We start from the raw sequence: 16,169 nt of genomic DNA, 5'->3' as shown, positions 1-16,169 counted from the left end.
TCATTTTCTCTTCTGCTAAAAAGAAGCTCACAATCTTCCACTCCACACAAAACATCTTTACACTGAAATAAAGTGAATCCATCAACAGTCAAATAAGAGTCACAGGTCAGAGGTCAAATATGATTGACAGCTCACAGCACTAAATAACACACCAGTAGATACAGATATCTAATCCAATATTTCACTCTTCTGCTATTAGTTTTCATTCAGGGCCAGAATTAATTTGAAAATGTAAGATCAGCAAAAGCTTGTTGATTTTCGTGATGTTAAAGGAGACGGATGTGTGAGCGGAAACTGACTGAGGTTGGGGGAGGATTCACACACAACCAGATAAATATCTCAGTTCAGTCTTTCAGATCAATCTGGGTGTTTTCGACATTAAGAGTTACTATCGTGGGCTTTTCAGTGAACCGATGAAGAAAATGTTTCTCAAATTAGTTTTGCTCTGTTTGTGTTTGTGGCGTCTGGATGGTGAGTTTTAAATGTGTTTTTCTGGTTTCAGTTGTTTCTGTTCTGATGTGATAAATTACTGGTTAAATTAGTCAGAAATTATTAACATTCACTGTTATTCTCTTATAGAGACCGTTAATCTTATTGAGATCTTATTGAGATTAAAGTCAATATTTTTAATGCATTTATTGATAATTTAAAACTGTTTAACTTATTTTCATTCATCATCTTTTGTCTTTGTACTGCTGCAGAATATTAATCACTTCACATTTACATGATTAAAAGTATTTTAGTGAATCTTCATCAAACCAACATCAAGTGATTTTAAAGCTTTAATCTGTGAAAAACTCTGTTCTTCAGGAGTGATTGGTGATGATGTAGTGATGTCAGTGTTAGTGATGGAGGGAGAGTCAGTCTCACTAAGATCTGGTCTTACTGAAATGAAGGATGATGATGCGATTCAGTGGAGGTTTGGAGATGAAAACACTTTAATAGCTGAAATCAATGTAACGGCCGACAGAATCACTGTATATGATGATGTTCTTGATGGGAGATTCAGAGACAGACTGAAGCTGGACAAACAAACTGGATTTCTGACCATCACAAACACCAGACCTGAACATGCTGGAGAATATAAACTACAGATCAACAGTGAGATCAGGAGATTCAGGCTCATTGTCGAAAGTGAGTAAACCTTTTGAGTGATACGGTCCCACATTTGGGATTTGGAATGTTCAGTGATGTCACATAACTGTCAGATTCAAACTCTTCAGACAATTTGAACTGCGGCGCAAACAAACATGGCGGCGCCATCTCACATTTTAAATCAAGATCATGACAAACATGACGGTTTGCCATGGAAACAATAATAATGGGGAAACATTCTAAATTAAATGTCACCTTGATAGAATCACGTGTGAAAGGGTTAAATAGCCTATTGGTTTCACCTGTTTTTAATGACAATTAAATTAAAAAAATATTTATTTTCGTTGTTTTATGATATAGTTTATTTCAGTCACTCTAAACTCTGATCTTAGTAATAGTAGTTTATAGTGTAACGAATACGACTCTGGGTAAATATGAATTAGCTCAAGAATATGGGGAATCTTGGGAATATTAATATTTATGACTCATGGTCATAATTCATAAGTCGCATGTACATTTATTTTATCAATTATCGAGAATACCTTGTCCTGTAACTGGTTTGACCAACCTTTAACTCGGCCAGCGAGTAGATGTAAGGTCAGTACAGTTAAGAAGGGGTATTCACAAACTCCACTAAAGTTTAGGTTCTGGCCACGAACATTAAACTTTATTGAGTTTATTAATTAAAACTACTGAATGTAGTCTAATATCGAGCTTGTAGCTTAAGATCTTTTGTTTCATTGACTTTAGAATGGTGGGCTTTCAAATACAGAGACAGTGAAAAGTATTTATGAATTTTAATAAATGCAAAACTAGAGATTATATGAGCTACGAATATAAACGTACGTAAAAATGCAAACAATAAACAAACAAACATATAACCAAACAATAACATAAGTGATCAGAATGAAATTAAATGAAAGAAAGAAATAAAAGAGAATAAAGAGAAGAGAAAAGCTAGTAATTATTACATACAGAACCTAAGTTCGCGAGACAACCTGGAAAGCAGTTTTATCAGATAAGGTTACCGTCACTTGCACGTTTGTTCTCTGTTCGGCGCGAGGCTGAGGCAGGACAAGAGGTGTCGATCCTGTTTCTGTTGCGTCTTCAGGTGCCGCGAAGTTTAAAGGCTCACTGGATGTAACATTACCGAGAAAGTTCGTCTTCCGTGCGGAAGAGGTTGCAAAGCTTGGTTGCAAAGACGGCAGGCTTTTACATGACGCGGGCCATGTGTCCCAGAGGCCGAGGCGAGGGCCTGTCCAACCGGAGCAGCGCTGCACGTGGAGAAGGAGGAGGAGGAGGTCAAGCGGGATCGATGAGAGAAGAGAGCGAGAAGTGGGGGTCTCTTCCTTTTAACAGACAATCTGTTTACGCCTTGTTTGTGACAGAGCGAATCAAAACTTCTGATCTGTAGCGGGAAGACGTCTTCTTTGTGTGAAAAGCAACACGCCCCCTTGTATCATATGTCTTCTGAGCGAAATAATTAATATTTCCTCTTAAGATTATACATACAGAATAATACATCTTACGATAATACTATGTGCGCGGGACTGGTTGAATTAAAACAGGACGGTCAGACAGATACCAAGAATTACAGGTAGATATTGGACACACATAACATTACGTTCATATGCATCATTACTCACAAATAAAGCTTGATTAAACACACAATAAAATGGTCAGTATTTCCGTTATGGCATGTGAAGACACTTGAGAAACACAGGAATACATATCAAACATTTGAAGAGTTTTCTCTGAAATGTTCCATGTGTGTTAAGGTGTTGGAATGTTGGCTTGCAGAGGAACTGGATGAGATGCAGCTTTGGGTCATAAAGTTTATGACCAGGTTCGAGTTACAAGACACTATGGAGTGATTTTCTTTCAATGAATCTTCGGAATTAAAGATTTTACTCTAGCAAACCACACCTCTATTATAAATTTGTAATGAATGGTAAAATGAAATTTTACTATGTGGAAGTCCATATATGGAAATGTGCTTCAGTTGCATCTCGTGGTGGGTTTCTGGTTGAAAGCCCACGAGTGTGTGTGTGTGTGTGTAATGTGTGTGTGTGTTTGTGTGGAATGTCACGAGGTTGTAAAGTTGGGGAGAAGGTCGGTGCTGGCAAATTGGTCCTCGTGGGGCAATTATTAACCAGCAAGGACAAAGACGATGTGTTTTTTTTTTCATCACATGATCCGCTAATTTGAAAAGCAGATGCCATTGTCGCTACATAATCCCCCCTGTTGTTAGACGAAATCCGGGATGGGCTTCGTCGAACAACAAATGGGCACAATGGATGGCAGTGGATCATGACGATCAAATAGCAGGTGGTTGCTAGGCTGATGACTCAGCTCAAGTGAGGTTGAGGGGGTCGATGGTATGGGACCCCCCCCAACAAACCGCCAGACACGGCTTTGTGAGCTGGGCTCACGTCTCGTTGAGTCTGGTGCAGGATGAAAGCCAAGACGAGTGTCGGGGCGTGGTCGGTGACCGTGGAGATGCCCCTCACAGTGTTAGACTTCCTGAGTGTGAGTCCTGCCTTGGTAATCAGGAGTCGGGGTGTTCTCTCTTAATGCGATGCCGGATGCCGGACCTGGTGATGTCCGATTGTGGCTGCTTTCTCGCGAACCACCACAGCATCCTGTTAGAGGCAAAAGGGGAGAGAGAGAGAAAGGGAGGAAAGATTTCAGCGATGGATGTCCTTGACAGTCTTGTTGCTTCGCTGAGGTTGGTATGCCACATGCTTCGATGTCTCATGAGTGGCGTTGGGGCATCATTGTTGGCATAGGAAAGGTCTGTTCATCAGAGGCCCGCATGACCTTCTTTGTACACAGCGGAGGTAGTGTAAGCGGCTCTGAGGCGTGCAGTGTAGTTGGTAAAGTTCGTTTGTGCTGTGTAGTCACTGCAATCGTGATGGTGGTAGGTATGTGGCGCAGACATTGGTCTGGTTGCACAGCTGCAGGTCAGAGATGACCTTGAAGCAGCAGGTGTCAGTGTTCGTTTTCTGTGTCGGTGTCAGACGTGGCTGCACTGTCTTCATCTGTTGTGTAAGAAGACTCTGGCTCACCAGTGTTCTGGGGAGAGAGGTTGCAGTTTCGACGGTCTGGGCTTGGAGTTCTGGACGGCGAGTGATGCTGGTTCCAGAATCTTTCTGAGCGTTCGGTCCGACGCTCTGGATGAGCACCGTCACAGTCGTGCTGCAATCTGCTGTCTGGCTCTGAGCAGTGCTCGGAGACGGAGTAAATTGTGTGCGTTTCTACAGTCTTTTCATCTATAGCCCTTTGCTTGGTGTAAGCCTTGTGGACTAAGTCTCTGAGTTGTCGAGTAGACATGGTTCGTGGGCAGACGAGCACATCGAGATGTTTACTCACAGTGCTATGCAGATTCCGCAGAAACAAAGTTCTAAAAGATATATCTTCTTCCATATGTGGGGTGTTGGTTGCTCCGAAGAATGTTTGTCGGAGTCGGCCATAGTAGGAGTGTGGGTGTTCACATCGGGCCTGTTTGACGTCAAAGGCCGTGATAAACCCTTGGTCTGATTCTGGGTCAGAGAATTCACGGATCAAAGCTTGTCGCAGTTGCTTGTAATCTGCTTTGACGGCCTCTGGTTGGCGATCCAGAAACTTACGCACATCTCTATTTGCGGTGATTCGTAACAAGTAGAACTTGTCCCAAGCTGTCACGTTAGCGACAGTTTGCAGGTGAAAATCAATGTCTTGAAGGTACGCATAAACACTGTGGTCTCCGGCAAACGTAGGAATGTTTCTGGCCAGCTTGTCAAGGCTTTTGGGAGGAGAGCTGTTGCTGGGGGCCCAATCCGTCTGGAGAGGATTCTGACCCTTTTCAGCTCCGCCCCCTTCAGCTTTTGATGTTTGGCTGACAGGGTTGGGGTGGCTGGCCGGGAGAAACTCTGTGTTGTGTGTTTCTCCGTTCCAGACACTCTGCAATCTGTAAGCATGTTTTAGTTCTGCATGAACAGTGTCAAGTTCATCTTGGAGCTCGTGTCTTTGCTGAGCGAGCTGATGAATTCTAGTCTCTGCTCTCTCAAGGAGGGCTTCAGCCTGTTGGAGCCTTTCGTTGAGTTCTTTTCTGGTTTTTCTCTCCAACTGTTCTCGTTGGTCTGTGTCGAGGTGCAGATCTTGCAGGGCATTTCGAAGTCTTGCTACTTCTTTCTGGAGCTTTGGATCTGTGGCGTCCTCTTCCTCGGTCGGGAAGAGTAGCTGGTCTAGACGGCTCTGTGTGTGTGCTCGGTCCTCCAGGGCCTCTGTGGCCTGGAGCTGTAGTGCGGCTGTCTTTTGCTGCAGGTCGGCGTTGCTCCTTTCGCTGTCCCGGGCCCTGGCGACGAGTTTGAGTGCGAGGTTTCCGAAGATTTTGGACAGCTGCTCGTGGCTGTATGTCTGGGCTGGATCATGGGACTCGAACTGGCTCAGGTCTGTGTCCCGTTGCTCTTGGCTCGAGCGATGTGGGTCCTGGGGCAGCACGGTCTTTGTTATGTCTCTCAGCCATGCCTCAAGGTCGTCCCAGCAGACTGCAGGACAGGGTGAGCTCGACATCTCGGCTTACTGTTGGCGAGAGAAGCACAGCACACACAAAAAGAGACAAAATGCAAGTTTGTTTTAGGGTCAAATGAGCTATACTCATACGGGCTAGGCCGTTTATGAGAATTTCGGGGCTAACTGATGCCGACAGTTAGCGGAGCCAATTTCGTGGGTATGGCTAAACCCACAATAGAGATTTTGACAGGCGGTAGCCTGGGGGTCGTCTAATGACGCCCGCTTGGATTGTTTACTCTATTATTCAGCTTTCCTGGGGTCTCTCTTAGGTTTTGTATGTACGTGAAATGAGAGAAACAAATCACAACAGAATAGAGAAAGACAAAGTTAGAGGTAGGGAAGAAAAAGGGAAACACAACACAAGGAAGTGAATTGGTCTGCAATGAAATGTCACAAACAATAACACGGAGAGTGTTATATAGTAAAGTAAAAAAAAAAATAAAGAGGCCTAAGCCTATTAACACTGCTAGAGTTATCGGGACAGGACCTCGAAAGAAGGTGTGTCTTAGAGAGAAAAAGGTGGGCCAAACACTTAAAATACACCAGGAGGAATATCTAGTATTCTGTGGTTCATAATAAGTGGAGGGGTTCTATCAAATTTTAGTTACCTGGGGTGAATAGAGGTCATCCAGGTGGAAACCAGTGATGACGTCTCAATCACCACAGTGCACTGACTGAGTCCTGCTCATAGATACACAATAAGGGATTAAGAGGTTGGACTTAATGTGAATTAAGGCTTTCTGGTTTCATCAAATTGGGTAAATATGTATGCAGGAGTCAGAGGCAAAGGCTTTACTAAAATAGTGATACAACAAAAGGGGAATTATGATAACTGATGGTGATTTATCAGAATAACCTATCCCCCCCCCCCCTTTGGAGAGACTGGAGAAGAGAGGGAAGAGGAAAAAGAAAATTATCAATGAAATAAAATGTGAATAACAACACAGGCTTGAGACGCAGGCAGAGGAATAGGCCCCGGCAGTGGATTTGTGCCACCAGGGTGAGGGGCGTATGTCCTCTCAGTGGTCTACCTGGTGGATTAGACACAATTTTAAATCAAAATTCAAACTAGTTTGAATTGAAATTCAACTAAGCGTGCAAGGAGAGGTCCAAATTATAATAAAAATAAGGAAGGAAAGAAAATTAGAATGATAACAGTGAAGTATCAATAATAATTAAAACTGAAATTCAGAATGACTTCCTATAATCCTTACAATAACACTGAAGTTATTAGTATTGATTATAAAAATAATCAAACGAAAAGGGTAGCAATGAGACCCTTCAATGCAGGCTGGGACTATCAATGAACTGAGTGAATCAAGTCTAAGCTTTAATTCGGAAAAGTTTTTTTTTTTCTTAAAGTGTGACAATCAAAAACAGAAAAGAGAATTGTCTAACTCCAAATAATATCAGCATAAGCTAAGCTTTGAATGCAGGTAAGTATTTGAGAGTTCGACCGTTCATTCTATGATCGGGGAAAAGAAGAGAAAATGAATGCAGAGAGAGAAAAAGAAATTGAAAGCAGGTATTATCTTTTACCGCCAGCAGATGGCGCAATTTTGCTCGCGCAGGCTGACGTCAGTGGGAGGCGACGCTCACGCAGGATGACGTCGGTGGGGCGCGCAATTTGAGAACTGCCACACACACCTAAAGGCTGTTGGTCAGTGTTTCAACAACTGAGACTGGAATTTTTCTTAGAAATCACTATACTTTTGGGCTCATTTTGCGCTCAGTTGCATGCGAAAAATGACGCGAGTTTCACAACATGTGACTAATAGGAATTACACATCTATTAAATTACACATTATACATGAGACGGTTTAGAATAAGGACAGGGATTATCATCTGTTTTAATTCATAAAACTGGTCTCCAATTACACATTATATATGAAACGGTTTACAATAAAAACAGGAATTAGGACTTCTGTTTTAATTAATAGAAACTGTGAGCAAACAGGGATTCGAACATCTATTTACTTAAACTGTGAGTACACAGGGATTAAAACATCTGTGATTACTACAGCTGTGAACAGGTATTATTTTCTTCTGTTCAAATTTTAGAAACTGTGAGCAAACAGGCATTAAAACATCTATTTACTTAAGCTGTGAGCACGACAGGCATCAAAACAGCTATGAGCAGGAATTATGCCTCTGCTCATCTCCCATAAACATTAATCAAATTAGCACTTTATGATAATGCATTAGGTGTACAAAATTGGATCGCGACGCCAATTTCTGACCAGGAGTTTATCGTTAACGTATTGTATATAATAAGGCCTATTACGACTGACAAACTGAGTCACTGCTCAGGCCAGATTTACGTCTTCGTCCTAAAAGAGATCCTTCGTCTTCATTTAGTCGGTTTAAATCATATTACATGTACCCACTGCAAAGAGTTTTGCTTCGTCTTTACAGGGACACTGTAATATCATGAACTGCAGATTTTTACAGAGCTGAGCTGGCTTTGTGCCTATACCATCAGCTGGGTGAGTTTGCCTTAGCGACTTACCTCACAATTCAAAACGCGCGTATAGCTTACAATTATTAAACCAATAATACACATTCAACTGAAACTGAATTTGCCCACCAAAATAAAGTTTGAAACTGCCCGCATCCTCCACCAAACATGTAACGAATACGACTCTGGGTAAATATGAATTAGCTCAAGAATATGGGGAATCTTGGGAATATTAATATTTATGACTCATGGTCATAATTCATAAGTCGCATGTACATTTATTTTATCAATTATCGAGAATACCTTGTCCTGTAACTGGTTTGACCAACCTTTAACTCGGCCAGCGAGTAGATGTAAGGTCAGTACAGTTAAGAAGGGGTATTCACAAACTCCACTAAAGTTTAGGTTCTGGCCACGAACATTAAACTTTATTGAGTTTATTAATTAAAACTACTGAATGTAGTCTAATATCGAGCTTGTAGCTTAAGATCTTTTGTTTCATTGACTTTAGAATGGTGGGCTTTCAAATACAGAGACAGTGAAAAGTATTTATGAATTTTAATAAATGCAAAACTAGAGATTATATGAGCTACGAATATAAACGTACGTAAAAATGCAAACAATAAACAAACAAACATATAACCAAACAATAACATAAGTGATCAGAATGAAATTAAATGAAAGAAAGAAATAAAAGAGAATAAAGAGAAGAGAAAAGCTAGTAATTATTACATACAGAACCTAAGTTCGCGAGACAACCTGGAAAGCAGTTTTATCAGATAAGGTTACCGTCACTTGCACGTTTGTTCTCTGTTCGGCGCGAGGCTGAGGCAGGACAAGAGGTGTCGATCCTGTTTCTGTTGCGTCTTCAGGTGCCGCGAAGTTTAAAGGCTCACTGGATGTAACATTACCGAGAAAGTTCGTCTTCCGTGCGGAAGAGGTTGCAAAGCTTGGTTGCAAAGACGGCAGGCTTTTACATGACGCGGGCCATGTGTCCCAGAGGCCGAGGCGAGGGCCTGTCCAACCGGAGCAGCGCTGCACGTGGAGAAGGAGGAGGAGGAGGTCAAGCGGGATCGATGAGAGAAGAGAGCGAGAAGTGGGGGTCTCTTCCTTTTAACAGACAATCTGTTTACGCCTTGTTTGTGACAGAGCGAATCAAAACTTCTGATCTGTAGCGGGAAGACGTCTTCTTTGTGTGAAAAGCAACACGCCCCCTTGTATCATGTGTCTTCTGAGCGAAATAATTAATATTTCCTCTTAAGATTATACATACAGAATAATACATCTTACGATAATACTATGTGCGGGACTGGTTGAATTAAAACAGGACGGTCAGACAGATACCAAGAATTACAGGTAGATATTGGACACACATAACATTACGTTCATATGCATCATTACTCACAAATAAAGCTTGATTAAACACACAATAAAATGGTCAGTATTTCCGTTATGGCATGTGAAGACACTTGAGAAACACAGGAATACATATCAAACATTTGAAGAGTTTTCTCTGAAATGTTCCATGGGTGTTAAGGTGTTGGAATGTTGGCTTGCAGAGGAACTGGATGAGATGCAGCTTTGGGTCATAAAGTTTATGACCAGGTTCGAGTTACAAGACACTATGGAGTGATTTTCTTTCAATGAATCTTCGGAATTAAAGATTTTACTCTAGCAAACCACACCTCTATTATAAATTTGTAATGAATGGTAAAATGAAATTTTACTATGTGGAAGTCCATATATGGAAATGTGCTTCAGTTGCATCTCGTGGTGGGTTTCTGGTTGAAAGCCCACGAGTGTGTGTGTGTGTGTGTAATGTGTGTGTGTGTTTGTGTGGAATGTCACGAGGTTGTAAAGTTGGGGAGAAGGTCGGTGCTGGCAAATTGGTCCTCGTGGGGCAATTATTAACCAGCAAGGACAAAGACGATGTGTTTTTTTTTTCATCACATGATCCGCTAATTTGAAAAGCAGATGCCATTGTCGCTACAATAGTAATCATCAGGATTTTTAAATGTATGCAATGTTTGATAGAGAGCAAACGCAGTGTTGACAGAGCCGGGCTAATATGATCACACTTCCTGGTTCTAGTAAGAGCTCGAGCTGCTGGAGTTTGCTTGGTAACGCTTTAGATTACAGCCCGCAAAGAACTGCGTATTTAAAACTAATTTACAGTGTAACTTTCTGTAATTATAGTGTACCTACAACATGTAAAGTTTTAGGAATAAAGGGGTAATAACCAGAAGAATCAACAAATTATTTATACTGTCGGTATTTTAGATCTAAGCGTTACTTATTCTACTATTATAATACAACAGTCTTACATTTGAGAGCAGTTTAGCGAGAACATACACTGCAAACCATTCTGTAATAACAGTATACCAATACATATAGGCTTTTAAAAAATATATAGGGTCCATATCTGTGCATTTATACAGGACTTTCTTTTAACAAAATTGCACTGAGAACTAAAACTATTGCAACTTTTGCTTAAATACTGGAGAAATATACTCTTGTTCATGTAGTTACAGGGTAAGTGTGACTTCTGCGGGCTGGACATTTAAGTGGTGCTTGTTACTCTTTTCCTCCATTAAGTTAATACTAACACTTTCATTTCTTTTTTCTCCTCTACTATATATCTATTTAAAAACTTGGTTGGTGAGTTTTAAATGTGTTTTCATGACTTGAGTTGTTTCCGCTCTGGTACCATGTAATACATTACTGGTTAAATTAGTTTGAGAGGATCAGCATTCACTGTTAGTCTCATATAGAAACAATTAATCTGTGATTTTACAGTCAGATCGTTATTATGAATTCATTAAATAAAATAATGTAAATATGAAGCTCAGATACTCAACAGCTTTAGTTTTAGTGTGACATTAAACATTCAAGTAAAAGTGTCTTTTTTAGTTATTGTTCCATATATAAATCTATTTCTATTTTCATTCATCATCTTTTGTCTTTGAACTTCTGCAGAATATCATTAATTTCACATTTAAATGATTAAAAGTATCTTAGTGAAGCTTCATCAAACCAACATCAAGAGATTTTAAAGCTTTAATCTGTGAAAAACTCTGTTCTTCAGGAGAGACTGTGTCAGTGATGGAGGGAGATTCAGTCTCTCTAAACTCTCGTCTTACTGAAATGAAGGATGATGATGAGATTCAGTGGAGGTTTGGAGATGAAAACACTTTAATAGCTGAAATCAATAAACGGGCCGACAGAATCACTGTATATGATGATGTTCTTGATGGGAGATTCAGAGACAGACTGAAGCTGGACAATCAAACTGGATCTCTGACCATCACAAACACCAGAACTGAACATGAAGGAGATTATAAACTACAGATCAACAGTGAGATAAAGCCTTTCACTCTCACTGTCATTGGTGAGTTAAATATTTGTTTCACTTGTTTTATATTTTAATCAGCACAAAGATACAATTATTAATCCAAACTCCATTTTGCTTCTGTTGCTTAATTATGATATTCATTTCAAATTAAAATTTCAAACAATTTACTTTTTTAAACCATCAAGTGACCGTCTTAATCTTTGATGAACCCTGTTTCTGTTTATCTGTTTATCTGTGTGTGTGTGTGTGTGTGTGTGTGTGTGTGTGTTCGGTGATTCAGCCCTGGTGTCAGTGATTGAGGGAGATTCAGTCTCTCTAAACTCTGATCTTACTGAAATGAAGGATGATGATGAGATTCAGTGGAGGTTTGGAGATGAAAACACTTTAATAGCTGAAATCAATAAACAGGCCGACAGAATCACTGTATATGATGATGTTCTTGATGGGAGATTCAGAGACAGACTGAAGCTGGACAATCAAACTGGATCTCTGACCATCACAAACACCACAACTGAACATGATGGAGATTATAAACTACAGATCAACAGTGAGATCAAGAGTTTCAGGCTCTTTGTCTTTGGTGAGTTAAATATCAGTTTAACTTGTTTTAATGTTTTAATCAACGCAAATATACAATTGATAATTCAATATCCATTTTGCTTTTGGTGTTTAATGATGATATTCCTTTAAATTGTAATCTATTTACTTTTATAAATCATTAACTGATCGTCTTAATCTGTGACAAACCCTGTGTGTGTGTGTGTGTGTGTGTGTGTGTGTGTGTGTGTGTGTGTGTGTGTGTGCGTTTGGTGATTCAGTCCTGGAGTCAGTGATGGAGGGAGATTCAGTCACTATAAACTCTGATCTTACTGAAATGAAGGATTCTGATGAGATTCAGTGGTGGTTTAAAAACACTTTAATAGCTGAAATCAAACGGTTCGACACATTCACTGTATATAATGGTGATGTTCTTGATGGGAGATTCAGAGACAGACTGAAGCTGGACAAACAAACTGGATCTCTGACCATCACAAACACCACAACTGAACATGCTGGAGATTATCATCTACGGATCAACAGGGAGATCAAGAGATTCATTCTCTTTGTCATTGGTGAGTTAAAAAACATTTACACCCGTTTTTTAATGAAAAAATGTAATGAATTTAAGCACAATTTTGCTTTTGTTGTTTTATTTTTTATTTTTTAATGTAAATTTTACACTATTTGTCAGAATGCAACAGAAGATCCAAAAGCAAAAGTAATTCAATTCAAAGTCTTTAATGTTCAACAAAAAGTGGCTTGTAGTAGATAGCTCAGAACTGGAACTCAAAAGACGCTCTCCAGGGAGACAGCTTCACAGTGGATACTTTGTCAGGAGAGATAACGTTGAACAGAAAAAATTCTCTCTCTCTAGTTGGAACTTGTCCTTGTAGAAAGCAGCTCGAGCAGAGTAAACTTAGGCCCCGTTTACACGATGGGAAATCGCAGATATTTCCCTGTGTTTTGGCCTGTCATTTACACAAAAACGCCGTTTTTATCCCAGAAAACGATTATTTCTAAAAACTCCGGCCAAAGTGGAGATTTCTGAAAACGCTGGTTATGTGTTGCCGTGTCAACTGGGAGAAACGGGGTTTCAGGTTCTCAAACGTCACATTATGCGCCAGAAAATGCTTACGTCATGTGAGCGCCCTATGTTTAGAGTTTGTTTGGCTACTGTTTGATCATGGATGCTGTTAAGGTGGTACTTATTTTTACTTTTGTGCAAACGCTTTTGACCTGTTTGCATTTGCTTCGCTGTCTGTCCACACAAACGAACCTTGCGCCATGTCTGTTGTTTTGAAAGGAACTGGAAGTCGTTCGTGCTATTCGTTGTTGTCGATTTTGAGGATTCTGATTGGCTTGCATGGCTTTATCCTTCTCCCTACACTGCCGCCCATAGGTTTGGCATAGTTATGATGTTGCTCGACGGCGTATTTATGCGGGTTGTGTGCACAATGTTATTTTTGAAAACGGAGGGGGAGAAATATTAGTTTCTCTAAATACCTGGCTATGTGTAAATGTGGCCTTAGTTGAGGCTCACCACATGAGACACACTAAGGCGAATGCTGCTACACAAGACAAGACTTTTGCTGACAAAATGAGAAAGCGTTACTCACACAATAATCCGACAAAGCAGAGAGAACAAACACCAGTGCTGCGTTCCAGTCCAAAATTGTCATGCCCTTCACTCGCTAACTTCCCTTCGTCTCGTTCACTCGGATGTACGTCATTGCTTACGTTGCACGAGTGCCAACTACTGGCGGAAACTGCAATGGGCTGAACTAGAACGTCCTAAGCCCTTGATCACTTGGAATCAGCTGTGGAGTTGATTTATTATTTAATTTTTTTTCCTTTAAGAATTTGTTTAATGCAGCATCCAAATGTTTATATGTGTGTATGGGTTGTTTTAAATTAAAAAAAAATCTAATTCATATATCATAGAGTTGTCTGTTGTGGTGGTGATTAGACGAGATCTGTGGTGATGTCACAATCGTACTGCATTGTGGGACATATAGGTACCTGAAGTGTATATTTGAAGTAGACTCGCTCCCTCGGTCAAAATCGAGGGAACAAGGGTCTGTCCATATAAACTTACCTCGTCCACTTCACGAAGTGGAACGCACTTCAAAATGGCGGCAGGGATTCCCCCGAGGGGAAGTGCTTAGGGAAGTTCGCAAGTGCGTGTCTAAAAGTGGACTGGAACGCAGCACAGAAGTAGACCGAGTAATCAGACAAGACACAGCTGTCAGCGCAAAGCAGCGCGAATGCTGATTGTGATGATCAACAGGTGATGACAGAGTGTAAACATGAAAGTGTGTGTGTGCTGGTGTGTGAGTGAGATGAGTGTGTCAATGAGTGTGTGTGGTAGTGTGAGAGTGAGAGAGAACATAGAAGCAACCTGACACTATTTAATTTAGTAAACCATTATAAAGTTATTTAACAGTATTAATCTTTTGCAAACCCTGTTACTGTTTGTTCTCTGTGTGTTTGACAGATGAAGTAAAGTCAGTGTCAGTGAAGGAGGGAGATTCAGTCTCTCTAAACTCTCCTCTTACTGAAATAAAGGATGATGATGTGATTCTGTGGATGTTTGGAGATGAAAACACTTTAATAGCAGTAATCAATAAACAGGTCGACAGAATCACTGTATATGATGATGTTCTTGATGGGAGATTCAGAGACAGACTGAAGCTGGACAATCAAACTGGATCTCTGACCATCACAAACACCACAACTGAACATGATGGAGATTATAAACTACTGATGTTTTCAGGAAGAAGATTTTCATCAAAATTATTCAGAGTTTCTGTCTATAGTGAGTAGAGATAATTTTTCTTCTCCTTCAAATATTCTTATTTTATTAACTATTTACATATTGAATTGTTGAATCCTTTACAGTTTGAGATGTCAGACCGTATAAAAACTCACTTGGAACCGAATATAAGATTGTTGATTAGATTTGATGATATTTCTGTGTATTCAGAAATATTAGTTGATGTCAGCGCTGATATTAGTGTTTATTGACTGATCTGATCTCAGTTTGATGTGTTTATTCCTCAGACTCTGTCCACTGTTGTGGTCCTACTGAAGCTGTGATCCGATTGGTCCTCTCTGCTCTGGTGGGCGTGGCTACTGTCATTATTGTGGTTTATGAGATCAGATCCAGAAGAGCTGAAGGAGATCAAGCACATATTCACACATCAGGTACATGATTGATGATGTCATTTCACACAAACTGATACTGCATGTATAAATATCTGTGAGATGTATTAATATATGGCTTTTTATGTTCATCTTTTTCAGGAAGTATCGAAATCTAAAGCAGAACGCTGAATTTTAAAGTTTCTTCAAGTGTTTTTTGTTCTTCTAGCGTTTTTTTCATAATAAATACTGATGATTATTTGAGTTTGTGCTCTCTTTCAGTGTCAGATTTTAACAGTGTGACTTTATTGTTTATATTTCACTTTATTGTTTATAACTTCTCTCAGATACAAAAAAAAATGAATAAAGAGACACACAGATCTCACTTTACTACTGCTGTATATTTACTGTATGTATTTTCTTGCCTTTATCAATAAAGTTTCTCACTCTGAGGTTCAAGAGTCTCTCCATGTTTTATTACAATTATTTTGTAGAGCGCCTCCTGGAGGAATACAGACTTTATATATAGTTTAAAGATTTCAGAAGTATGGAACATATAAAGCTTTACATTATTAAAATATTATTTAACTATACTGATATTCATACTGTTTTTCTATCTACAATAATAAACAAACAACTTCCCCTTTAACCCGAGAAAATACTGATTTGGGACACATTATAATATGCTTTGAGATCGCAGTGAAATACATAAACACAACATATCGATGCTTCATTTCCTCCAACGATAAAGTCTTTAAATCTCTAGTGTGATTTGTCTCTGTGGTTTCGTCTGAGGAGCAACACCTCCATCTAGTGGCTCACCCTGAACTCACATGTTATCAGGAGTTATTTACTCAGTCTCTGTAATGAGATCCAGTGATTGTGTCTGTTACTCAAGAAAGCCACTAGATGGCGCTGTGTTCAGTATTATGTGACGAATACTGTGAAACGAGTAATGAAGAATAAAACCACATGTTGAAGTGTTCAGAGAAAATAACCAGACATGTTGAGACTGCACTGAGAAATATT

At 39.9% G+C, this 16,169-nt stretch overlaps 3 protein-coding genes across 3 annotated transcripts in view; all 3 read left to right on the top strand.

Moving 5' to 3' along the window:
- LOC311084222 (uncharacterized protein) overlaps positions 1-16,169 on the top strand; it is a 316,630-nt gene that overhangs the window by 158,365 nt on the left and 142,096 nt on the right. The gene's annotated exons all lie outside the window — the stretch shown is intronic.
- LOC311084223 (uncharacterized protein) overlaps positions 1-16,169 on the top strand; it is a 61,507-nt gene that overhangs the window by 32,651 nt on the left and 12,687 nt on the right. The gene's annotated exons all lie outside the window — the stretch shown is intronic.
- On the top strand, positions 361-15,596 carry LOC311084198 (uncharacterized protein). The gene is made up of 8 exons (XM_084116106.1): positions 361-471; positions 811-1,134; positions 11,193-11,495; positions 11,740-12,039; positions 12,278-12,571; positions 14,494-14,814; positions 15,060-15,203; positions 15,303-15,596. The coding sequence occupies exons 1-8, from the start codon at positions 414-416 to the stop codon at positions 15,317-15,319; spliced, it is 1,761 nt and encodes a 586-aa protein (XP_083972232.1). The 5' UTR covers positions 361-413; the 3' UTR covers positions 15,320-15,596.

This window comes from Abramis brama (assembly GCF_963993115.1).
Source record: "Abramis brama genome assembly, chromosome: 6".
NCBI lineage: Eukaryota > Metazoa > Chordata > Actinopteri > Cypriniformes > Leuciscidae > Abramis > Abramis brama.
This window is presented reverse-complemented; position numbering and strand designations above follow the sequence as displayed.

Bases quoted from the DNA above. Each gene is read 5' to 3' on its own strand.
- LOC311084198 (XM_084116106.1), top strand. From the start codon at position 414: ATGAAGAAAATGTTTCTCAAATTAGTTTTGCTCTGTTTGTGTTTGTGG. The intron at 11,496-11,739 runs GTGAGTTAAATA...TCGGTGATTCAG, and splicing joins TTTCACTCTCACTGTCATTG to CCCTGGTGTCAGTGATTGAG. The intron at 12,572-14,493 runs GTGAGTTAAAAA...TGTGTTTGACAG, and splicing joins ATTCATTCTCTTTGTCATTG to ATGAAGTAAAGTCAGTGTCA.